The 25,535-nt window shown below is 44.6% G+C and overlaps 1 protein-coding gene across 5 annotated transcripts in view; it reads left to right on the top strand.

Moving 5' to 3' along the window:
- Positions 1-1,738: 1,738 nt before the first annotated feature.
- Positions 1,739-25,535, top strand: part of LRRFIP1 (LRR binding FLII interacting protein 1) — a 108,684-nt gene continuing 84,887 nt past the window's right edge. For all 5 annotated transcript variants that reach the window (XM_059476393.1, XM_059476394.1, XM_059476390.1 and 2 more), the window contains exon 1: positions 1,739-1,941. In XM_059476393.1, coding sequence (XP_059332376.1) covers positions 1,852-1,941 — 90 coding nt within the window. In that variant the 5' untranslated portion in view covers positions 1,739-1,851. The remainder of the gene's footprint in view (positions 1,942-25,535) is intronic.

The following is a 25,535-nucleotide window of genomic DNA, read 5'->3' on the forward strand; positions in this document are numbered from 1 at the left end:
TATGTGTATAAATATCCAAAGGGTGTATATGCAAATATACACCCTTTGGATATTTATACACATTAAAGATGTGTATCTTTGCCAAAATAACCACAAAATAAAAGGCAGCTCTTGAATCAGTCAGTCTGGAACATCTTTAATGTGTATAAATATCCAAAGGGTGTATATTTGCATATCTGGATATTCCAGAGCATGGAGCAGGCTCTGCTCCATGAGGCCCAGCAATGGGATATGAGGAACAGGCAGATGCTGATGCCCAGGAGTTCCACCTGAGCAGGAGGCAGGAATTCTTCCCTGGGCAGTGACTGAGCAGGGAACAGAGCATTCAGGGAGGCTGTGGAGCCTCCCTCACTGGGGATATTCCAGAGCCATCCCGACACAATCCTGTGCCCTGTGCTCTGGGATGACCCTGCTGGAGCACAGAGGTTGGACCAGATGACCCTTTGTGGTCCTGTCCAACTTGACCCATTCTGGGATTCTGTAAATTCCTACAGCTTGGCAGGGAGCCCAGGCACTCCAGTGGGAAGGGGGCTGGTCCACAGTGGGGCTGGAGGAGCAGGAAGGGGACCCCACACATCCCGATTTTGGGTGGTGAGGAGGAGAGTGAGCAGGGACCATCCCACAAACACACACTCACATCGATTTTAGATGGTGAGGACTGTGAGCAGGGTCCCTCAAACAATCCCCGCAAATTTTAGGTGGGGAGAGCAGAGACCCCCAAATACACCCTGATTTTGGGTGGTGATGGGAGTGAGGGGGAATCCCACAGGCATCCTGATTTTGGGTGTGAGGGCAGTGAGCGAGGTCCCACACGCGATCTTGGGCAGTGAGGGCAGAGAGCAGGAGCTCCAAACACACTTCAGGTTTGATGAGAGGACAGTGAGCCCCAAACACAGCCCGGGTTCAGTGTGAGAGCAGCAGATAGGGAGCCCCAAACACAGCCTGGTTTTGGGTGCAAGGGCAGAGAGATGGAACCCCCAAACACACCCCAGTTTTGATGCGAGGGTAGCGGACAGGGAGCCGCAAAGACACCCCAGGTTCGGTGCGGACAGAGATCGCCAAACAGTTCCCAGTTTCAGATGCGAGGGCAGCGGACAGGGAGCCCCAAACACAGCCCGGGTTCGGATGTGAGGGCAAAGATTAGGGAGCCCCAAACACACACCGGGCTCCGTGTGAGGGCAGTGGACAGGGAGCCCCAAACACAGCCCGGTTCGGTGCGAGAGCAGTGGACAGGGAGCCTCAAACACAGCCCGGGTTCGGTGCGAGGGCAGCGAGCCCCAAACACAGCCCGGGTTCGGTGTGAGGGCAGGGAGCCCCAAACACAGCCCGGGTTCGGTGTGAGGGCAGGGAGCCCCAAACACAGCCCGGGCTCGGTGTGAGGGCAGGGAGCCCCAAATACAGCCCCGGCTCGGTGTGAGGGCAGCGAGCGGGCACCCCCAGCCCGGTTTCGGTAGGAGAGCAGCGAGCTCCAAACACAACCCGGGTTCGGTGCGAGGGCAGAGAGTAGGAACCCCCAAACACACTCTGGGTTTGGTGCGAGGGCAGCGGGCAGGGAGCCCCAAACACAGCCCGGCTTCGGCGTGAGGGCGGCGAGCCCCAAATAGAGCCCGGGATCGGTGCGAAGGCAGCGAGCGGGCACCCCCAGCCCAGCTCGGGCGGGCGTGAGGCGGCCCGTCTCCGCAGGGCGGGGGGCGGCGCATGCGCGGGGCGGGGGGCGGTGACGGCCGCGCCGGCGGAGGCGGCGGAGGGAGCGGGAGGGTCGCTCGGGGCCGGCGGCAGCGGCTCCGGCTTCGGCTGCGCTCCGGACCGGGCCGGGCCGGGCCGGGCCGGGCCGGTCGGGACCGCCCCGCCATGGGGACGCCGGGCGCCGGACGCAAGCGGCTGCCGAACCGGGAGCGCCTGACGGCGGAGGACGATGCGCTCAACCAGATCGCCCGCGAGGTGAGCGGCGGGAGGCGGCATCCCCCCTTCTCCCGTCTCCATCCTCCTCCCCTCGCCTTCCCCCACGGGCTCCCCCGAGCGCCGCGCAGGCGCCCCCGGCCACCGGCACCGCGGCGGCTCAAGGGCAGGGTGGAAGCCTTGCTTCACCCCCGCCTGAGCTTCACCGAGCCCGGGCTCCGTGAGGGAAGGGCGTGCGGTGCCGGAGCCGCCCCGCTCCAGCCCCGCCGCAGGGCATGTCCATCGGCCGTGCTGATGGGAACCGCTGGGATTGGTGTGAAACACTGAAAATAGGCCGCTGGGGTGTGTTATGGGTAGGTATAAATCATAGAATGGCAGCGTGGTTTGGGTTGGAAGGGATCCCGAAGATCATCTCCTTCCAAGCTCCCTGATGTGGAACACCTTCCACTGGACCGCGTTGCTCTGAGCCCGATCCAAGCTGGCCTGGAACACTTCCAGGGATGGGGGTGAAAAATGAAAAGCAGAATACTGCAAGGTGATGCTGGGTGTGGGCATAAGTGACCCCTCTCACTTGGAAACTGGTTTTTGTGTTGCTGCACACCAGATGCTGCATTGTGCTCAATGTGACTTTAACCTTCCAAACCAGCTGATTGCTGATGCTTCCTGCCTCCTTTTTCTTCTTAAATTGGTGCAGTGGTAACCAAGATAATGTGAATTTGTTTTTTATGTTTGCTAAATCTGACAAAGCCTGTTCTCCATCCTTGCTGTCCTCCAATGGGGGAAAGGGGGATAAGCAGCCCTGGGGTTCTTCTCCAGTAGGAAACCTACGAGAAGGATGGAAAGGGACAGTTTACAGGAGCATAGGGACAGCACCAAGGGGAATGGATTCAGACTGAAAAAGACCAGGGTTCGATGGGATATTAGGGAGAAATTCTTCCCTGTGAGGGTGGGAAGTCTCTGGCCCCAATAAGCTGTGTTTGCTCCATCCCTTGAAGGGATGGAAGGTCCAAGCTCAGGTTGGATGGAGCTCTGAGGAACCTGGTCTAGTGGAAGGTGAGCCTGCCCATGGCACGGGGTTGATCTGAGGTCCCTTCCAACCCAAACCATTCTGTGATTCAGTGTCTAAAATGCTCCAGTGCTGCTGCTGATGGTGGGCATTCTCTTCCCACAGTGTGGGTTATGTGTGTCAGCCCACCTGGTGGTGGTGTGACCCCAAGATGGGTTACCAGATAAATTGCTCTTCTGGAAGACTTTTAGGTCTCCCTTGGTTTCCATTCCTGATTCAGAGCTGCAGCAGGATCAGGTGAATGCTAATGTATGGCTTATTTCTGGTGGCACTGGTAGGTTGAGTTAGCTGTGGCATTGTGCTCCTCATTGCCACCAATGCCTTTCCAGTTGTTGTGCACCATTTTCTGGTGGTTTGTAGCATCTTTGGAGTGCATCCAGCAGAGTTTTGTGTGAGTGATTCACATAGTGTGTTCTCTGAAGGCAGATTTTTGTGGCAGGGTGCTGAATAGGTTCCCAAGGATGGAGTTTGAGGTAGGAGGACAAGAATGTCTCATGTCCGGGACATGAGATAGCAAGTTAGAGTGATTGTGCTGTCTGTTAGAGTCATGATAATATCCTAAGAATTGTTTTGGGATGAGGGTTTGAATTCCACAGATGTGTCCTGGCTGTGCTGTCATTTGATCAAGGAAGGCATCAGTCTCTAACAAGGAACCCAGCTGCTCTTTTCAGTTGCACGTTTTTCTCCCACTTTCTCTTTTCTTTATCTTAGATCTGCTTTTCACTGCATTGTGTTTGAGGACTCAAACATTGTGGTGGTTTGTGTTTTGTTATTTTTTCCCCCTTCCTTCTCCTGGGGTTTGTTTAAAGGACAACTCCATTTGCTCAAAAAGCCCAACACAAGCATGTCTTTTATCTTTTCCCTTGAGTGCTAAAACTGTGAACTGCCAAGTTCAAGGTTCAGCATTTTCCCATATTATTTTATCTATTTGCATTACCCTGTCTCGGAGCTCTTTAATTGTTTTGTTGTTTAACTGCCTGTTCTCCACACAAAGGATCCCAGATGAATCCTTCTGGATGATCCAGAATATGTCAACTAAACCTTTTGTCTCTTCTTAGCCAGGATGTTGGGAGCCTCCATGTTAAGAAGGTGGGAGGGTTCCTGATATTTTGACTCTTCCAGCTTTCCTCACACGTGTTTAACAAAGCTGGGACACAGACATGTGGCTTTTGCACATAGATTTCCACTCCTCTCTTGGATTTGGTCCTTTGTTATCCAGAAGCCAGAGGTGATGGCAAGTTTTTTGCAGATCCTAGAGTCTCATTTAGAGTCTCATTTCCCCATGGGAAATATATATATTCCATATGGGATAGCCCAAGAGAGCATCCAAACCAGACTGACTGATTCAAGAGCTACCTTTTATTTTGTGGTTATTTTGGCAAACCCACCGTTCTCACTCTACTACGTGTTCCCATAAGAAGACAGCAAGACTTGCAAGGACTTTGTGACACTCTTGCCATTTGAATATTAAATTTGTGTGGATTTGCAGCTGGGATGCCTTGCTCTGTGTCTTGCAGAGCCCAGGAGAGACCCTGGCGTGGTGAAGAGGGCCGCGAGAGCGAGCGTGAGGGGAAGCAACTGAGCAAGAGGAAGGAAATTGTGAGCGTGAAGCATCTTGTAGTGACAAGGGTTTAGGAGCAGTATTAGTCTTGTTAATCAGTAGTAGTTTTAATGCTTGAGGCACTTTCTGAAGTAGTTCATCACCTTGTTTGGAGCTGTTCACAGGTGGAAGGTGCAGATCCCTTCCATCAGGAAAGGGTAGTGCTGTGCCGCCAGCTCCTGCTGCAGGGTTTGACAGGCACAGTAATTAAGTAGATGGCAAATATGTAAATATAATTAACATAAAGCACTGTGTTCTGAGTGTCTGACAGACTCACAGGCTGCCACTCACAGGGTTTGCTGTTCACACACCTATTTGCTGTTCACACACCTGCCCTGTGCTGCTGAGCTTGTTTTCTCCCGGGCGGCAGCGCTGCCGATCGATGATCGGCTTCTGCGCTCTCAGGCCGGCCTCCACACCAGCAGATCATTCCAGTGTTTAGGCCAATGGAAACTTTTGGGCTCTTTCAGTGCCCTGGGTGAGCACATGGCAGCAGTGTTTGCAGAACCCAGCACTTTGATACTGCTCAAGGTCTGTGCCAGCAGAGCCAGCGGGCGCCGTGTGCTGTGCGCTCATCTGTGCCTCGGGAAGGCACAGCTGAACCTTCCAGGAGCTGCCTTCCTGCCTGGATTACATGCCTTTGATGTGATTACTCCAGACATGGTTTCTTCAAGGAATTTTTTTTTTTTTTGCTAACTTCCACTCCGCTAGCCGCGGTAATAATTGTTCCATGCTGCAAATCCAGCGAGGGGCTGTGTAAATGAGATATTTCTCTTGCAGGCAGATAATGCTAGTTACTGTTTTTCATTTTCATGAATGAGGAAGGACAAGGTCAATTTCTTGTTTGCATTAGGAATGTAATTGACACCTTGTTTTGCAGGCAGTTTTGCAGGCAGATGTGTGTTACACTGCTCAGAAAAATGATCCTGCCGTGTGTGCTCTCTCTACTAGAAGTCTTCTTCATCCACCATTTTATAGAGCAGAGCTCCTTAGGTAATAATTAGTTTGTATTTAGGAATAATTAATTTGTAATTCAAGCAGCATAATTTATTTTTTATTGGTAAAGAAAGTAATGTTGCAAGGGTTGTGCCTTCACTCTTTGTACACTTTATGTCGCTTTCAAGAAGTCACCTACATCTTTGTACATACATAATTATTACTTGGTTAAAAACCAGCATGATCCATTTATGGACCATGCATTTAATTATTTTACTGAAGTAACCAGTTTGGGCATTGACCTGCACTCTTAGAGATTCAAAAACTGGGATGTTACACTGCTATGAAGAAGCAGAAAGTGTTGCTAATTAGAAAAAGCTCAAAGTGCAAATGAAACCAGCCAGCCGGTTTTAATGGTTACAGTAAGAAGGCACTAAGTAACTTCAACAGGCTAAATTGGAGTTTGGAGACTAGTGAAGAGATGCTGTGATGGTTGAATGTGGAATCTGTTAAACTGAGGGGTTAATCTGGGGGAGAAAACTCTTTTTTACACAGCACTTTGGGTGACTTCCATAAATAGAGATGGAAACAATTGGCTACAAGTTGAAGCTAAAGCAAGCACGCAAGCCACACAGATTTTATTGAACTGTTATGCAAAGCAGAGCATTTAAAGCAGCGTGTTCCCTAAAGATATATTCCCTTAGGATATATTCCCTATAAGATCTGGGTAGGGTAGGGGTGGAACTTTCTGGAGAAGTGTTTGGCATTACAGATGTGTGAAGGCTTTTGTAAGCTGGGTGGATGTTCCAAAAGAATCCCTTAGAAACAGCCTGGCTTATGTAGCACCAGTACTTGACTTATTTTTTTATTGCATTAGGAGTGTTAATGGCTGATCCAAACAAATGATCTGAGAAAAGCATGTCTGGCTTTTCTGTTCTAGAACAGAGAGTTACGAAAGCAAGGGATGCTCTTGGAGGCCTTGACTCAGCCTGGCTGACCTAAATATAGGAACTAAGGAGGGCTCTGTGGGCGAGGCTTGCCAGTAGGGCGTGGGGAATTGTTCCAGATCTGAGATGATTTTATGTGGCAAAAATGCTCTTCATCAAACTCTCCTTTTTTTCCTAATGCTTTGCATCCATAGATCAAAAAAAAAAAAAAGGTGTTGGCATCACTTACAGTCTCTCTCCCCCAAGGTAAATGTGGGAAGGAGCACTTTGAAGAAGTGAGATAAAAATCTCAAGACCCATCTCATGATGGTTAAATGGGTGACTGGAGCCTGTCTTACAATCTGCCTCTCAACCTGAAATAGTTACTTGTCCTTTTTTTTTTTTTTTTTTTTTGTGTCCATGCCTGGCCTGGCCTGAGTCCCCTTCAGCTGTTCCCTTGCTGTCTGAGGAAGCAGCTGTTTAGGAACTGTGATTCCTGTTTCAGTCAAGCAAGGGACTACTGGTAGGATTAACAGCCTGGGAAGCCCAGCCTCTGTCCCTGTGAGCCCAGATGCTGAGCTTGGCTGCAGGATGTAACACTAATCATTACCTCATCTAGAGGGATGTTTTTCCAGGCCTCTTGCTGGATAAAGTTGGAGCTCAAATGTGCTTGCAAGGCTTTCAACACTGGGATATATATATATTTTTTTTTTTTTTCATCCTTTGCTTGCAAGGAGCATAATCCAGGTAGTATTTTGGGTTTGTGGAGCAAGGTATTTGTCCCTCCTGTCGAGTCAGCAGGTTGCCAAGAGCAGTGAATGTGTCTAGCTAGGCTGGAGCACTCGTAGGCAATCCTTAAAATAGCAGCTCTGAAATATCAGCTGTTGTCTCGCTGGTGCTGAAATACTTTTTGGGGAGAAGCTGCCCACTGGAATGTGGGGTGTGGGGGGGAGGGCATGAGGGAGCTGCAATAAATCAAATTTTCCTTCAGAAAGGTGACTTTGAGGGTTTATATTAAACCCCAGAGAAGGGGAGGTGCTTGATCACTTCAATACCAGAAGCAGAGGAAGCTCCCTGATAACTGTGCTCTTGCACCTCTGAATCCACCAGTGACACAGCTGGCTTTGCATGGAGTAGGAAAATAGTTGATTTTTGTGCTTCATCACACAGTAAAATGAGAGAAGTGCTTCAGGGCTTCTTGTCAGAAGACATTTGTAGCCTTTAACTTTACTTTCCTTCACCCTATTTTAGTTATGGAACAAGAAGTAGGCTGAAGGACTTTCCTGGCTAATGCTGGGAAGATAAACTGGCATGTGCACTGAAATGAGAACATTACATCAGGCAAAAATAAATTTCAAAAGTGTCTTTATGGGCAGGCTTGGTGTAGAAGCAGTAGGTTGCAAGAAATGTAAGGCAGCTCTGAAAGGCCTGGCTGCAGAAGATTCATCTGTTGAAATGAAAGCTTGCTGTGGCACAATAAATACTAAATAAAGCAGTGCTTCATTGGAAGGCATGTGATGGTTTTAGATAGGCAGGAAGAGCCTTGCAGTGTGCAAATGACTTCAGGTAGCTGAATTAATTTTCTTTATGAAGATGTGGAAGTTCTGCTCATGCTGTTAAAAACTCAGGGATTTGAGGGTCTGCAGTGAGGGTACAGAAGTCTGGGAAAACACAGAAATACCACTTTGATGCTGGCAGGAATGGGCCAGAACTGTGCCCAGTAGGAGTTTGCAAATGTCCTCACCTAGACCTCAACACCAGAGGCATTTCCCATTCATATTTGGGTGGTTTCTCCTCCTGCCTTTAAACAAACTTTGCTAAGTGGCATGAGGTGTGAAGGGCAAGGCTGGGAAGCATTTCCCAGTGAGCAGGGCTTGGAGCACTTTTCTGGCCCAACAAGCTGGGAATTTTGAGTGTTGGGAGAGGAGAGAACTCAAACAAACTCTGACTAATGCTGCTGTTTCCAAAACTGAGCGTTGCTTGTTTTGGGGTGTGGATGTGTGCCTAAACCAAAAACTGGGCACAAATGGGTGGGTCCTTTGCCAAATGAAGGCAGTGTCCTCCCAAGATGGATTTGACTTGCACTTGAGTATCGATCCTGCAGTTCTGTGCTCTGTTCTTCCATCCCCTCAGTGTTTCATATTTTCCTTCCAGTGAAATTCTGATTCACTATGTGCTGCTTCAGGGTGTGGAATTCTGAAAGGAGCGATGTTTGTCTTCAAATCATTTGAAAAGATGTTGGTTTTAATTTCAGACATAAAAATGTACAAGTTCTAACAAAACTATCTATTTCTGGGTTTATGAAGGATGAATGTTTTGGGGTTTGGATATACTTGAACATAAAGGGCACAGCTCTGGTCTAAAACTTCAAGTGACTAGTTCTGACTTGAAAGTTTCACTGAATACATTGAAATAACTTTTGTTAATTTAAGGACTTGAGATCCTGTTTGATGCCAAAAAAAATGAGTGTCTGAGCTAATTGCTCATTAAAAATGTCTGACCTAGAAGTGGGAAGTTGATTGCTTTGGGGAGTGCTTTCAGTAGGAAATAGCCTGGGTGTGATGGGAGGAGAGGGGGATTTGCTCAGTGCCATCTGCCTTGCCCTTCTGTGAGCCACCTTGGCATGGGCTGTGGGTTTTATCCATGTTGGCATGGGCTGTGGGTTTGTCCATCTTGGCATGGGCTGTGGGTTTGTCCACCTAAACACTCCTGCAGCCTCTCACAGTTGAGCTGGAGACAAGGAAAGTGATCTGAAAGTGCCAAATCCGAGCTGTGTTCCCATCTCAGATGTGGTGAGGAATGAAGAAGCTTCTCCATTTCTTATTGCTTCTACTCCTGGCTGGTTTATCACCTCTCCTTCCTCCTTCCTGCACATTGCTTTTCTCTGCAAGAGTGGAGATCTTCTGCTATACAGCTTAACCCTCACATTAGGCTTGCAAAAACACTGTGTGCCCTCTGGTTCTCCAGCACTTTGTGAGCTCTTGGAGACAATATTTAAATTATTTTTTTGTGTTATGTGTTGCTGTACCAGAAGGTACACCACTGTGGCCATGTTCCTGTTTTTAATAGCTGGTAATCAGCTATGAGAGTGCTTGTTATCTTTGGCATGGGAAGAAATGCAAAGACAGTGGTTGGGTCTCAGGGCTGCAGTTTCCTTTCCTTTGGAAGGTTTATGTGAACGAGACTGGAATATTCAATTTGCATCCAAACCTCTGTCAAAGAAATAGCAAGATGGTGTCTCCAACTGGCTTCCTCAGAAACAGAGCTGGGCTTTTCCTGCATGATGTCATTACTTGCAGTTTTTGGATGTAATTGGTGTCAGATTGATTTATCTCTCCCAGAGCGGCCGGGTTTACTGGAAGAGAGTTCCACAAAAGGAGTTTATTTGTGTGTTTGCTGTTTGGGCAGTGACTTGTGTGTTAGTATAGCCTGCAGTGCAGTGGTGATGCCTCTGCCCCACTGATGATCCTCTGCAAACCATTCCCCAGTCCAGCAGATGCTCTGCTCAGACAGGGAATGTAAAGGAGTAATATTTCTTCCCTCCTGGTTTCTGCTTGTGCATATCTTGTGACCTTTCCCTTCACCAGCATCTGATTTAAATTTAATATTCCCTTTTTTTCCCTTTGCCCTCCTCTTTTGAGTACTTCCTATGTCCCAAAATAACCTTTCTCTAATCCCACTGAATAAATACCATGTTTAGTTGAGTCTGTCTCTCGTGTGTGCCTTTGCCAGCCCTTTCCAGTAGGCAGGAATGGAATACAGGAGGATCTGGCACGCTAAAAGCTGGGTCAGGTTTTTAAACTCATTCCCTCAGGTCAGATGGATTTCAGGCATCCCCACTTGGGTCTTCTAATTATGGAGCATTTATCAGCTAACATGCTGGGATGACAGGGGAGCAAGGAAAGGCTCTTGGTGTGCCTCACATGCAGAAAAATCCCTGGGCTCTGCTCTCCTATCGGGCTCTTGTAGCTTCACATTTTTTCCCTTTTAAAACACACGTTGCTTCAGAGTCAGATAATTGAGAGATGTCTGGTTTTATCAGTGCCAAAGTGCTGCAGTCTTCACACAAACCCATGAAATAGTATTTGCTTCTGCTGACTACAAACAGAGGAAACAGCCTACTTCTTTGGGTTTTTTTGTTTGTTTTTTTTTTTTAATCTGTATTTATGTTTTGTTTCTCTCTGATGGCAAACTTGAAGTTCTTTCAACAGACTTGCCAGGATAATAGTAGATACAGCTCTTAGGGAACAAGTTAATTTTTTTATGGTCTACAACCCATATTTCTTTGCTGTGCAACTGTGCATTTCCCATAAGCTGTCTTCCTTAAAATGTCCCTTCTCCCATATGAAAAAAATGCGTGTGTTGGTCTTGGTTTGCTTCCTTTGCTGCATGTGCTGCCGGGCTCTAAGAGGATTTACACTGACAAATATGTTGAACCAACATCTGTTGGAAATGAAAGTGGGCTTTTGGGACATGTTTTGTGATACCCAAAGGTCACTCTGCTCCATTGTCTCTTGCATATGAAATTGAAATCTGCCCCGATGTGAAATGAGTGCGTTGGAGCAGTGATGTGACCTAACCTTTACATGAACTGTGCAGGAATCCAGGGGCTCTGGGAAATGCTGTGGATACAAGAGATAATGTTGGTGTATGTAGAGAATGTCACTGTTTTATTTATAGAAGGTTACACTGTGTTTTTAGGAATATTTGTGCGTTCTTGTTTAATTACCCTAGGGAAAAAAAATCATTATTTGGTGAACTGGAGCAAGGGAGGAAAGGTTCTCTGTATGTGTTGGTGAAGTGATTTTGTATCACTGATGGGATGAGCACGTCCTGTCAAACTGAGAAATAATTTTCAGTCAAGAGGTAACCCAGAACTTTCTGTCTAACAAACCTATAAATTTAGCATTAGAAAATAAAGGTCATTTGTGACGGTGTTCACAGGGGTCTTAGGATGAGGGAAGAGATGGAGATCTGACTCCATGTTTCAGAAGGCTTGATTTATTATTTTATGATATATATTACATTAAAACTATACTAAAAGAATAGAAGAAAGAATTTCCTCAGAAGGCTAGCTAAGAATAGAATAGCAAAGAATTATAACAAAGGTTTGTGGCTCTCTCTGTCCGAGCCAGCTGACTGTGATTGGCCATTAATTAGAAACAACTAACATGGGCCAATCCCAGGTGCACCTGTTGCATTCCACAGCAGCAGATAACCACTATTTACATTTTGTTCCTGAGGCCTCCAGCTTCTCAGGAGGAAAAAATCCTAAGGAAAGGATTTTTCATAAAAGATGTCTGTAACAGTCAGTGGGTTTGCAGGGCTGTTACAAAAACCTAGCTTCATTTTTTCAGGGGAGACTGAGCCTGCTAGAACAGAAACAAGCTTTTTTAGGGATCTGAATTATCCAGAGGTGCTTCTCTGGGGTCTACTGGCTGCACAAGCTCCTCTTTCAGTCTTCCCACTATAAAATCAATAAAGTGCACCCAAAAAAGTCTTTTTGCTCTGTGAGTTACAGCAATCAGCTATAAACCCCTTAGGAATAACCTTCTTAAGATTTCCTTGCTGCACCTCAGGAACTGGTAGAAAACCTTAGGGGAATTGGGATTTCATTGTAATTTCCTCTAATAGAATGTGATTCTCCAAGGGCTCAGCTTTTGCTGCTGGCCTACCCCATTCCCTCACCACTTGCTGTTTCTTTGCCATTTTTCAAACACAGCTGCTGCTGACTTCAAACTTACAGGTCTGCACAATTCGGGTGTTAAATAGTTTGTGTGACCGAGGATACAATTTATAATTCTGTCTGCTGGGCGGTAAAGGCTGCTAGGCAAAAATGGAGCAGGCAAGGGAAGGAGCTGCCCAGGGGTGAGCTACCTCGTGCTGGGATTTCCAGAATCCCAGTAAAATTCCAGTAAAAACAGCTGTGGAGGTCCCTCTTGCTGTGCCCCCTAGACCAGGTGTGTGTAGCCCAGTAGCACATTTCAAACTGAATTAATTTGTTGGTGGGAGGGTCAGGGCAGAGATTCTCCAGGTAATCCATTAGTGCTCAGCCCCAGTTGGGAGGCAGTAATCCCCTCCCACCCCCACACAAAAGCTGTCCAATCGTTTCTCAAACAATGCTGTTTTTTTAGCCCTAATCCCACTTGAGGGGTGGTTCAGTGCCATTGCTGAACTCTGGGCAAGTTCTCCTACCATGTCCTGGCTCTCTCTCGGGGAATTCCTCTTCCCAGGAGGGAGAGGATTGTGGAATGATAGCAGCATGAGAGGGTAACTCCTGTCCACCAGCCAGGTAAGGCCATCTCAAAAAATTTCTGAGCTGATTACAGAGAACAGTGTGGTTTTTAATTTTTTTTAAAATTTTTTTTGACAGTTCTCCTAAAATTACCGCAAAAGTGTGAATTTTTTCTTTTTAAATTTTGTTCCCTGTGAAATATCCTCTGTGTGCTTTTTCTGCAAACCGAGTGCAGGGCTTGGCTCCTCTCCTGGAGCGCCGTGGTTTCAGTGCCGTTGCTAAATGTTTGAAGTTTGGCATTTGTGCTTGAAGGACAGAAAATCCAGTCCAGCATGGTGTGGTGGAAGCTGTTGCCCATCCTCTGCAGCATCCAGCTGTACTAACAAGAAAAGCCCAGCTTTTTTTAAGGTGGTTTCTCTGGATTTAGGCACTTTCCCTTCTGTCAGATTTGCTGGAGCAGGTCGTGGCGTTCCCTCTGTGGGTGTTACAAATGGAGAATTTCAGCCCAAGTTTGAAGTGTTCTGCCTTTCCCTTGAGGATATGAGTTAGCCTGAGGGAGAGCTGTGGGCTATTTCCTGTGGCAGAATATCTAAATTAACCAGAAGCCCAGGCCCTCTGCAGGAAGGTAGTACAGTCTGAAGAATTCCATGTAATTCTTTCCCACCTGGATCTCTCCAAACACTTCTTACTCAAAGAAGTGGTCCAGAGCTTAACAAAAATGTATAGTAGTGAGGGGCATGAAAAATCACAATTTTTACAATAATTCCCTTATATGTGATGATTTTTGTTTTACGGGAGTTTCTCTCATATGGCAAATTTGAAACATATTTCTTTTAATACATAAAATAAAAACAGTCACCTCTGGTGACATCTCTTGTAGGATCCCTCATGAAATATATTTTAAATATTGCGCTTCTGATCTTCTCCAGTGTTTATGATGACTCTGGGCCCTTCTTTTAGATTTCATATAAATCAGTGCAGTTGGAGGGGGTGAAAAACCAGTGCCTTGCAGCTTGTAACCATTGCACAATATCCAACACAGCAGCACATTGTAAACATAATAAAATGGTCTATTAACAAATTGCTTTATTAATTCTAATCAGTCTAAAGAGCTAAATTTAATTAAATCTGCTTGTGGATGAGAACATTCCACTCATGGAAGGGTGCACTAAAGGTCATCTCCTGTTTTGCATCTTAATGTTTGCATGTGAAAGTTTGTTTTGTCTTTCCTTTGCTTGAGGTCAGGCAGGGATGTGCCTTTAAGGGTTTATTAATATTAATTATTTCAAGAGGTTTTGCCTCCCTGCCTTTTTGTGAGAGAAATTAGGAATATACCTATAAGGCATGAGGAAAAACTTGGATGTATATAGTTGTAGGTATCTAACACTTTTTGAAATGGAAGTGATGTGCAAAAGGAGATGAAACAGTTTGTTCCATACTTGAATGTTTCTGCTTTGAACTCCCACTTATTAAAGTACTTAACTCTAAACAGTAATTTGTTTTTTAACTATCTTGAATTTTAGGTCAATCCTTTCCAGGGCAAAAGGCTCTTAAATGAGGAAAAAGGAGAATATCTATTTTCAGATACATGGTGGGGAAAGCAAAATGCCACTGAGTGCAGATATGAAACCTTTCTCACTGCTGAAAAGTTGTCTTGGACTTATTTTTTTAAAGGATGTTCAAACAGTATTGAGTGTCCACATTTCTGAGTGGCTTCTGCAGCGTTATCTCTTGTTTGGACATTTTAAAATTAAATTTTGGAAGAAGGCTCTGGACGTCTGCCTTACCATGAGAGTGTTCCAGCACACTGATTTTTCTCCTATTGTCAATGAGCTGTGGGATTGAGGATCAAAACTGTTGCAAGAAGAGCTTAGCAGAGATAAAATAAAAATGATTTTGACTCTTTAACAGTTTAAATAGTGCTGATAGCAAATTATAATGTGGGGTCTGTGTAACCTGATTTGATTGTGCAGTCTGGTCACAGACTTTAAAAGAAGTGCTCCTGAGGTGAGGAGTGCTGACCAAATACTGGGGAGACACGTGCTGGAGCAGAGGACAGGAGTTCTGGGAGCTGGACAGGTTAAAAATCCTTCAGCAGTCATTAGAAAAATTAATTTCACTTGTGTTTATTGCATTAGACTCCAGGAAGTTCCACGGGCTGACACCATGGGCATGGCAGGAAATCCTGCCTGGCAGCCAAAAGTCTCAGTGTCACCTTGGGAAGGCCTGCAGAGTTTTATAAATCTGATCATTTGTTATGCCTGTGTTATTGTGTACCTGTGTATAAGTTACTGCTGAAGACTGCAGATGTTTTTATTTCTGTGTGCAGAGTTTTATAAATTTGGTCAAGGGTAATTGAGTTATACCTGTGTTGTGTTAATGCTGAAAACCTTAAGTGTTTTTATTTTTGTGTGGGATAAAACACTCTTCTGTGTGTAAATGCATGATGGTTTCTTGGATGTATTTTTAGTATTTAAAAAAAGGGATGAGGAGGCAGAGGGGAAGAAAACAGAGGCCTGGGGGAGAAGTGAGATGCAGTGGTGCAGTGGTACAGCTTTGTCACTCCTGCAGGGTTTTGACTGCTCCTGGCCTCAAATCTTTGTTTCTACTGCCTTGAATGATGTTCTTTACAAAAGAAACTTAAAGAAACTCCATAATGAAGTGTAAGTGGTAGGTGTGATGGCTTTTTTTCCAAGACTGTGCACTCCTCCTCCTTGAGAATTGTGGGTGCTTTGAAAATAACTCCAAAGGGGGATTTTATTTTTTTTTTCCCCCTCATCCAGGAGAGCTTGGATTTGGCGTCAGGCAGGCTGTGTAATTCAGACATACTGTGCACCAGACAGGCAGTTTATATATAGAAGCAACACGCTTCTGGTGCTGACTTTAATGTGCTAAGCTTGACAGAATTCCATCTGAGATGCAGTAAGTGGTGGCTCTGGCTGGATTTGCTAGCTGGTGAAGGCTGGGGGAAAAGAGGGAAAGTGTGCCCTGGCAAATAAGGGAAATGCAGATAATTAACATCATACATTGAATTGTTTCCTTCAAAATATTATATGTGCTTTCAAAAAGGTCAATAAAGCAGTTATATGATTTATTGATTTATTTATTGTCACACTCTTCACTTTGCTTTTGCCTCAGTGAAAGCAGGCATGGGATGCACTGAGATGAAATATTCATCCCAATGCTGCCAAACCAGGACAATTATATAAATGGATTTAATTTCCAATTCTGTAGTGTTTCAGGGGGTTCTTTGTGAAGTGTGACCTGATTGTGCAGGGGACACCTTGGGAAGTACAGAAATGAGATTTTTTTTATTTAACATAATGGGCCTAGTTGATAATCTTCTATGCTTAGTTATTTATTTGATACAGCTTTTCTTGCACAATAGTTTTAAAACCAGTCCTATTTTTGTAGTACATGAAAATACTTAGGCAGGGTGGGAGTCAGCAATAAATATTTTTATTCCCTAAAGTGGTGGCTCTTGGCCAATTTCTGTGCTCTTACTTATCAGCTGCTGGTCTTAATTCTGCTGAATTCAAACTTTTTATTTTTTATCTCTGAGAAGCAGGAGTAATTATTTATGCACGATTCCTGCTCCTGAGTGTTGTTTCATTAATGAGATGCTGTGATTGCACAGTTCTTGGAAAGGAGCTCATTCAGGGGCCTGGCTGTGCCCCTGCCCTGTGCAGCTCAATCAATGGAGATGTTGGCTTCAAAGTGTCCTTGTGTTTTCCTAAGTTTTATTGAAGATGGAGTCCCTTGAAACATTATATAGCTGGCAATGCTCAGTGTGATACTTTTTGGATATTTTTTATTTAAGAGAGACCTTTACGCTGGGAGTTTGATTTCATTTATTTTTTGTGGGATAAAAAAATGTGAATCTGAGCACAGCAAGGAATTTTCACTGTGTTGGTTTATCTCCTCATCCTGCTTGGTTGCTTGTGCTGGGAGATTATGCTGCATAAAAATGAAATCCCAAGATAGAAACAAGAAAACCTCCAAACCCCACACACTTAGAGCTTCCTAGAAGTTTTGTCAGTCAGTGCTTATTTTAGAAATGGACTAGTTCAGGGGCAGGAGAGAAAATTATGGTGATGCCACTGACTGCTTCAGTAGTCAGATGTCAAAGCACTCTGCATTTGTTTTGCTTGAATGCCATTTAATGTTGCTGCTTTCAGAAGATAATGTTCTGCCTGCTCACTTTCATGCATCCCATGCTGGCATCAGCTTGTCTCCATTATGGAATGTCCCAAGCTCATCAAATCCAGAAGCTTCACTCTTCTTTTTGGTTACTCTTAAGTGCAGGGCAGAAAACAGGAGCCTGGTTTGTCCTGTTGTCTGGTGGCTTTTTCTACCATAGCTGGAAATTCCAGGGGAAAGGGAATGGAAATGGAGAATGAGCTTCCCTCACTTGGACATGGATTCACACCAGGAGCAGTGATCCTGGCAGAGAATTCTGGGAAAATCTGTCAAATGCGCTGTAACACATATTCAAAATAAGAAAAACGGGGAAAAATTAATTGATTGTGGGGGAGAAAAAGGATAGAGGTGTTGTTATACCTTAAAATATCTTTGAAAGCAAATGCTGGTGTTGATTTTACCAGCTGCTTGGAAGTTGTGCCATAATTAAGGGAGGGGATGTGATCCTGTGTGTCCATCCAGGGCAGCAGTAAAGAATGAGAGCAGAACCCAGTTATGGTGCATCTTTATCCCCCTTTCTCAATTCCCAAGCACTTGCTTCCCTCATTTTTCCTGTTGTTGGAGAGATGAAGCAGTGCTGGCTCTGGGATGGTGTCACCCTGAGGTTCTGTCTTCCACTCCCTGCTGCTGACTCACATTTGCACCCCAATGGCAAAGTTAACCCCTTAGAGGAGCAAAAACAATAACTCTTCTGGGAATGCACAGTGCAGGAAAAGTGCTCTCTTTTCCTTTTTTATTTTCCTTTGGGGTTTGGATTTTGCCTCAGGGCTGGAAATGTACTGAGCAGTTCTGCAGGCTGAAGTAGGTGAGAGTTTGAAGTGCCTCAGTCTCTCTGGTTCAGGTGTCACAGAGCTGTTCTGCTTGCTGGCCAACTTTCAGTTCCATTCTGAAACAGATTAGAGGCCATTGGCAGCTTTTTTTTGGATACAGCACCTTGGGTATTAGTGAAACCATTGCAGGAAATGCTTTTTTATTTTTGTTTCTTGAAGAAGACCTGTCTTCTCCTGCCTGGATTTGGCAAGGTAGGAAGCCAGAATTGAAGGATTATTGAGATGAATTGACTGGAAAGTTAACCTTGCTGTTGATAGTGCTTCACTATCTCCATGTCAGGATGGTTTTAATCTAGTGCTGGTCTTTAGCATCTGAAATTCATTATAAAGTGATTATATTGGATGGAATTGCGCTTCAGAAAGCACAGCCTGAGTTCAGCAGAAATTGCACTGGACCTTCTTTCTGTGAGTAAAAGCTCCCTGGTGCAATGGATATTGTCTTAGGATACTCCTAGAAGACAAGGATGTATTTAAAAGCAGTACTGATTTACTAGCAGAACCTAGAGAAGAACTTGGCAGTTCTTCTCCTCCTCTAATACATCTTTTTTCCAGTGCAAATTTGAGAAGTTGTGTCTGTGTATCCCCCAAGTTTGGCAAGTTCAAAATATATAACTTTAAATATTTAATTCTGGAGTGGAGACTCAGTAGGACCTATGAATGAGGTGAAAGAATAGACAGGACAAGCCAAGAGATTCTTAATAGTTCTGGCTGCTTTTGTATGCAGTGCACCTTTCATCACTGCTTTTGGACTGGAGTCACTTCCTCACATCCAAGATTTTTGGCATCCTGGCTCTTCTCTCAGTGTAGCTGCAGCAGTGTTAGACCACTATTACTTAGCAGTAACCTCAAAGAGCTTTTTGAGGAGAAGAGCTGGAAAAGTGTCCTGGTGAAGTTCAGGAGCAGAGCTGTCCCTTCATCTGTTCCTCCCCACCCTCACAGTGACCAAGTGATGTGTGTGCAAGCAAAGGGGGCAACAAATGACAGCTCAGAATGGGCTGGGAGTGCTCATGTTCACCTACTTCTGCTAAAAAAAGTGAAAAAACCTCACCAAGAGACCTTTGCATTCTGGCTGTGGCTGAGGATTTCTCCCATGCAGGAGGGCTGAAGGCTTAGCTCATCTCTTTTACGAGATTGTGTTGCAATCACTTGGCATGTGAAGCCAAGCTTTGTCAAAAAAGACATTGGAGATGACAGCTGAGAGCTGAAGAACTGGCACACCTAAAAGGGGAGGGACTTGTCACACTTGTTGCTGCTCAGATTCTGTGCAGGGCTCTCTGAAGGTGCTGCAGATGCAATATTAACCTTCCCATATGGTGTGCGAGAGTGGGGTTTGAGGGGCAGAAATCTCTGTGTGACAGCTCCAACTGAACCAGCCTCTGTTGGACACCTCCCTGTGCTCTCCCAGCTTGGCAGCTCCATTCCTCCCCTATTTCTGCTCCTCAAATGTGCCAGTGTCTGCTTTTCCCGTTGGGACAGTCATCCAGGTGTCACTCCTTCCCTAAAAATCAGATTTCCTATTTGCTGCAAAATACCAGTCGAGGTCTGAGCCTAAATATATCCCTGATTTTTTATTTATGAAGCGTGGCACTCCAAACAGGCGTGGAAGTAAAAGGATTCATATAAAAGCTTAAGAGGAGAGCATCAATTCTTTTCAACACTTCCTCAAAAGCCAATTTTGTATCTCCAAGTGAATTTTGAAAGTTGCAGACTCATAGTTGGATGCTAAATCCATGTTTATGGATATTCATGTTTATGTTTATACTCATTGTACTGAGTGAAGCAGTTCCATCATCCAGAGCAGTTCAGGATGGCAGATGATCAAATTGATTCTTTCAAAAAAAAAAAAAAACAAAAAAACCCACACTCAAAAAATTGCTCAAAGCTTTGATTTGTACTGGTAATTATGGCTAAAGACCTCTCAGAGTCTTGCAATTAACTTTAATAACCTCATAAATATTCTGCAAATATAATTAAGGGAAATTACATGTTAGGGAAATAAAGATTAAGTGGCTGTGTTGGTGAGGACTAACAGGCCCTAGCAGAGCTGTGATTTACAAACAAGACCTCACAGAGAAAGTGGCAGCTGTCTGGCAGGGGTTTTGTTGACACTTCTAGTTTGAGGAGATAGTTTTGTTTATACACTTTGTGCAGCAAAATTAATAACTATATTGGATAATTTGAGACTGGTCAACGCTAACATCACCAATCTGTGCTTGGATTTTTGAAGGTTTAAAAGCTAAGTTGAGCTTGAATCTACTCCCCTTTGCCTTTTCCCCATTGGATGGGATGGGTGAGAGAACCTTCCCCAGAGCGATTCCCAGGCAGGCAGGCAGGCACAAATAAGGAAGGGCTGTGTTACATGGGGGAGTTATGGGAGTTATTTGGACTTGCCCGACAGCTGCAGCCCTCTGCTCTCGTGTGAATGGTTTCCTTTTTGTCACAGTGCTTATTTTAATGGACTCCGTCTGCACTGAGCTCAGCCCGTCGCAGAGAGCAGCTCACAGTGATCCCTCTGGGTGCACTGTGCATGCCATGAGTTGTCCAGTCTATCAGGTTGCACATGAAAGCTGGACACGAAAACGAGCTCATCATCTGCAAAATTTATTTTGTAGTGAAATCCCTGGGGGGGTTTGTTGTCATTTGGTTTTAATTTTTTCTTATTTTTCCTCCCTTCTCCTCCAAAAGTCATGATGATAGTGGTTTACCATTTGGGATTTTCCTGCTGTGGAAAGTAATCTTTTTTTTCTGGAATCTCTGGTTCTACTCAGATATTGGTGTAGAAACTCGATGTCCTATCCTTCAGCCTCTTGCCAAGACAAATATGACAAAGGAAATACAGAGTGGGATTATTTTAAGGCAAAATTCCATCTGAAATCAAAGAACTTCTTGTAAAACAGAAACAAGGAAGCAGAATCAAAACAGAAATAAGAAAAAGAACTTGGATTTGTTAATAAGACTTAATTTTTAGCCTCAGATTGCTCAGGTAAAGTTGCTTCTGCCTGAATATAAATATATGAAGGATGGCATCCAAAGCTTACTGGGAATATATGGTGCAGCATATTTTCCTTTTCCCCTGCCATAGGTTGCACATAAATCCTCAAACAGCTCACCACACCAAAAATAAGGCTGTAAAAATATCTGAGCCCATGGAAAAATACCTCTCCTGTTGCTAGCACATTAGAAATTAAAAGAATTAGACCGTTTGAGGCACTAGGAGGGGACCTCTTAAATTAGTAACAATTCCCTGAACACTAACATCCAGGTTTGGGGCAGATTTCTGGAAATGAGCAAGGCAGTGCTGGCACTGAGATGACAGTTCCTAAGTAGTATTTCAGAGGAAGTGTTTGTCTGAGGGCTTGAACAATTTCCAGCAGCTGACATTTTGCACCCAAAAGTGTGCCAAATTAGGAAATTTACGTTGCTTTTTCACTCTTTGTGCTCCACTTGCTTATCCTGACATTGCAGCATCGACACAGAGAATTCCTACCTTAATCTGTGACTGCCTGAGAGCGTGAATTAGTCACCTGAGCACTTCTAATAATCTTAAAATGACACTGTGGAGGGGAGTTAATGCCTTAGGCTGTCGCTGGTGGGATCTGTAAACTCTCATCTGCAGCTGTCAGGTCTGTATTGATAAGGAATTGCTGTTGCAATTGGATGCCTGTGATAACAATTAAGATGGAAGAGATGCAGAAAAGGAACTCAGCTGTTAATCTGGGCATGGTTTGCTGCTGGAGGCTCCTTGGTGCCTCCTTTGGACACTTTCTAATGACTTTCTATCCTCTTTACATTGTGGTGCCCAAAAGTGCAAACAGTAATCTCTGCACTCAGTAATCTCAGCCTCCCAGGCAGATTTGGGAGCACTCTCAGTGCTTTTCCTGTTAGTGAAAAGTTAATACCACCCACTCCCCACAAATCCTGTAGAAGCAAGAAAGGGAGGGTATTTTACAACTCCCTCTGATTGGCATAGCTAAGAAGGTGCTAAAATTCAGGATACTGCAGCTTCTTGGTCCTGTTTCTGGGGCATTTCTTCATTTAAAGGTTAAAGATGACTTTAATATCTTAACCATCAGAATACAGGATGTTCATTCCTAGGCTTTAGCCACAAACTGAGCTGTTTGTGTCTGGTGTGGCTGAATCTCATGTCTGTTCAAAGGAAGCAAAGTTTACATGGATGCTCTTGCTCTCCTGGTGGAAGCAAGAATTCCTTGCTGTGTCTCCAGGCAGCTTTTTACAGCATGTGTGGCTTTCATTGCTTCCAGTCCTGAAGTTGGGAATAAAAACATTCTTTCAGGTGAAATCAAGTGTTCATGAAGAATTTAGCCTGTCTAGATTGTGCTCTGTAGGACTGAACTTCCATTGCTCTCAGGGCTGTGGATGCTTATTCAGTGTTTAGCTGATTATTTTCATGAACTTGTCCTTTTTCTGTTTGTAATAAACACTCTGCTCAGGTGTATGAACAAACTAGGTGTCAGCTGGCAAAAATAAAAACTAATGCTAACCACGGGGTGAGAATAAAGGGATTGGGACTGGATTAACCAGGATTTTGCTGGAGAACTGGGTTAGAAATTCACTGTATCATGTGCCAAGGTTCCTGTCTGGTTGAATTTGCTGAAATATTGAGTTTTAAAAATTGCAAAACTAAAACAATGATAGACCCTGCTATATACTAATGGTGTAGCTGATGGGTATTTCAGATTTTTATGTAGGATGTTGTTGATGTTGGTTTAAGTTTAGATTTGGAAAAGTCAGGACACTGCCCATTTTTAAATGCAGTATTCTGTAAATACCTGTGAGTTAACAAAGCTTAGTAACTTTTTATTTAAGACCACTTCATCCCTAAGTCCTCTGGAGCAGCATGGACACATTGAAACCTGTCAGCTAGCAGTGAATTTGAAATCAAAAGCCTGAGGCTCAGATCTGTGAAAATATTTTTTGGACTATCTCTCAGTGACTTAAAATCCCTATCTTTATAGTTTTGCACATTTTTTAACATCATGGTCATGCAGTTAAGGGTCAACTCAGAGACCTTGGAGTGGTCTCCCTCCACTGTGGCTTTGTCACATCAGGGCTGATGTGAGCATTGCACAGATCCTGGTCTTGTGTTCCCCGAAAGCTTGAAGGAAATTACTCCTGTAGGTTTGAATCCATGAAACTGAAAACCTGTTTACAAGTATCTGAGGAAAAAGGTTCACATTTAAAAGGTTGATTTTCATCATTTCCAGTCTGAGCAGTGGTTGATAATGGTGGTGACAAGAAGAGAAAAAGTAATTTTAAAGTACATTTTAAAGTAATGGAAAAAAGGAATTTCTCAATAAGTTTTTGTATTCCAGTTTCTCTTGGAAATGGTTTCCTGGAAAGCCTGGTGATGTGCAGATGGACCATTGCTTGGGAAGCTGGGACTGAGAGTGCCAGGGGGAAGTGCAGTGAGTCCAATGCAGTGGCCTTTGAGTGCTTTAGTGAACACATTTTAAAGATAAAACCAGCACAAAACTGTGCTGAATCCATGATGAAACGCCCCTGTGGCACAAAGGGTTTAAATTCACTGTGAGGCATGAAAGTCTTGGTTTGAGGAGAAAAGACTATTTTTGTACAGCTTGTGTGCTAGAAAAAAACGTGGTCACATAACTGTCAATTCTGATGCTCCTTTAAGATCAGGAATATAATATTCCACTTATATTTAGCAGGACTATGGCTCTGTGTGAATGCTTGAACATTTGTTCTTTTTCTAAAGGCTGTGGCAGCTCTGTGGGATTTAGGGCAGTGCTGGTGCTTTTTGACACTGAGGGGCTGCAAAGGTGGGGTTTTAAGTACTCTTCATGTCCAGACAACATAGAAAAGTCCATAAAAACCCACTAAATAATTATATTTATAAAGAGCATTGTTGCCAGCAAACAGGCAGGAATTTAGTTTTGGAGGGTGATGTGTGCTGTGAGGAGCATGCAGCTTTTCCAGAGTCCTTTCCTGGCTTTCCTGTCATCAGAAAGGCATTTGCTCGTAGTAAATGCATTTAATGAAACTAATTTTAGAACTCCAGGTCAGCACTTAAATTTGTTTTCTCCTTGTTAGTCTCACAGCTAGATCAGGCCCTAAATTTTATAACAAACAGGACTTCCAGGTCTCATTTCTTCTCCCTGTGCCAGAACTGTCTTTCACACAAACGAAAGAACACAGTTGTCACCAGTTTTGTACCTTTTCTAAGTCAGATTCCATTTTTTAGCACTTGAATCATATTTCCATCGCTGGGGTGGTGCTTCCCCCCCCTTTCTTACTCAATTTTCCCTTTGTTCCCTCTCCTTTATTTCTTTTGTTAGCAACAGAAATAGTGGTTGCGCAAATCAGCAGCGTTGTCACAGGGAGACATCGCAGCGTGAGCGTGGTGAAAAATGGCCAATTTCATTTCCTTCTTTTAGTTTTCTTTCTGCACTGACACACCACAGAGGGATGAGCAGGGAAATCACTGATTTCCTATGATTTTCCAGCCTGTGGCTGGACAGGGAGCAGTGGTCGGTTCAGCTGGGCTGAACCAGGGGGACTCTCAGAGTATCCCTTGTGTGAAAAACACCAATCACTTGTTTTTAAAATTTTAAAGGTTTAATGATAATAGAATGGTTATAAAAATAGCAATATAAATAGAGTAATAATTTGGACAATTTGGATTAGGAAAATATGAGACAATAGAAGCAGAGAGTTATGATTGTCCAGGTACCTTTTTTGGGGCAGCATAAGCCCAAAAAAGGACCCACATTAACAGAGGATTAACCCTTAATAACAAGAACCTGTTGCATATTCATACACCTCAGACATGATGCATAAATTCCATTCAAACACAGCATTCTGTCTGGTCAGTGTCAACTTCTTCCTCTGAATCCTAACAGAGTCTTCATGGCTGAGCGAGGTGGGAAGAATTTAGTTTCTCCTGGTAATGGAGCAATAAATTCTCTTTCTCTGAAAGATTCAGGTGTCCTGTGGCTGCTATCTTGCTGTGAGTCCTTTCTTTACAAAAGTATCCTACATAGCATAGTTTCTATTTTAACATTTTGTTATAACCTAAAACTATATTTAACACCTATACTTAAGAGAATTAATACAGAATCGCTTTCTAACACAACACACACAATATTCATTTGAATATTTGCAAAAAGCCAATCGTGAAATACACATTTTTCATTCACACCTTGGCATCTGAGCCAGGCTGATTCCCTGGAGCAGCGTGGCTGGAGTGCCAGTGCCATCTGTCCCCTGTCCCTTGGATCCGTGTGGCCAAGGCTGGGGGACAAACGGGCTGGGGCTGGGTGGCAGCTGCAGTGTGCCTGCTCCAGGCATTAATTCCCTAAGGAGATCGGATCAAGCCATGCCTGAGGAATGGGAATAGCGCAGGCGCTGCGGGCTCAGCGCTGGAGAAACGTGGGAATTCCTTCTGGAAATGCCAAAGGGAATATTCAGGCTGTGCGGCTGCCCCTCAGGGCACGCTCTGCACAGAGGGTTTTAAGGGGTTTTTAATGGGCCTGGTTTGGGTTCTTCCTGCTGCAGGGGTTTGGTGGCCCCCAGGAGGGTTTCTTGGCCCTGGCAGGGTTTGGTAGCCCCCAGGATGGTTTGGTGACCCCCAGGATGGTTTGGTGGTCCCCAGGAGGGTTTGGTGACCCTCAGGAGGGTTAGGTGACCACCAGGAGGGTTTGGGGAAGGTTTGGTGGCCCTGGCAGGTTTTAGTGGCCCCCAGGAGGGTTTGGTGACCCTCAGGAAGGTTTGGTGGCCCTGGCAGGTTTTGGTGGTCCCCGGGAAGGTTTGGTGGCCCTAGCAGGGTTTGGTGGCCCTCCAGGAGGGTTTGGTGGCCCTGTCAGTG

This window comes from Ammospiza nelsoni, chromosome 7 (assembly GCF_027579445.1).
Source record: "Ammospiza nelsoni isolate bAmmNel1 chromosome 7, bAmmNel1.pri, whole genome shotgun sequence".
In the NCBI taxonomy this organism is placed as follows: domain Eukaryota; kingdom Metazoa; phylum Chordata; class Aves; order Passeriformes; family Passerellidae; genus Ammospiza; species Ammospiza nelsoni.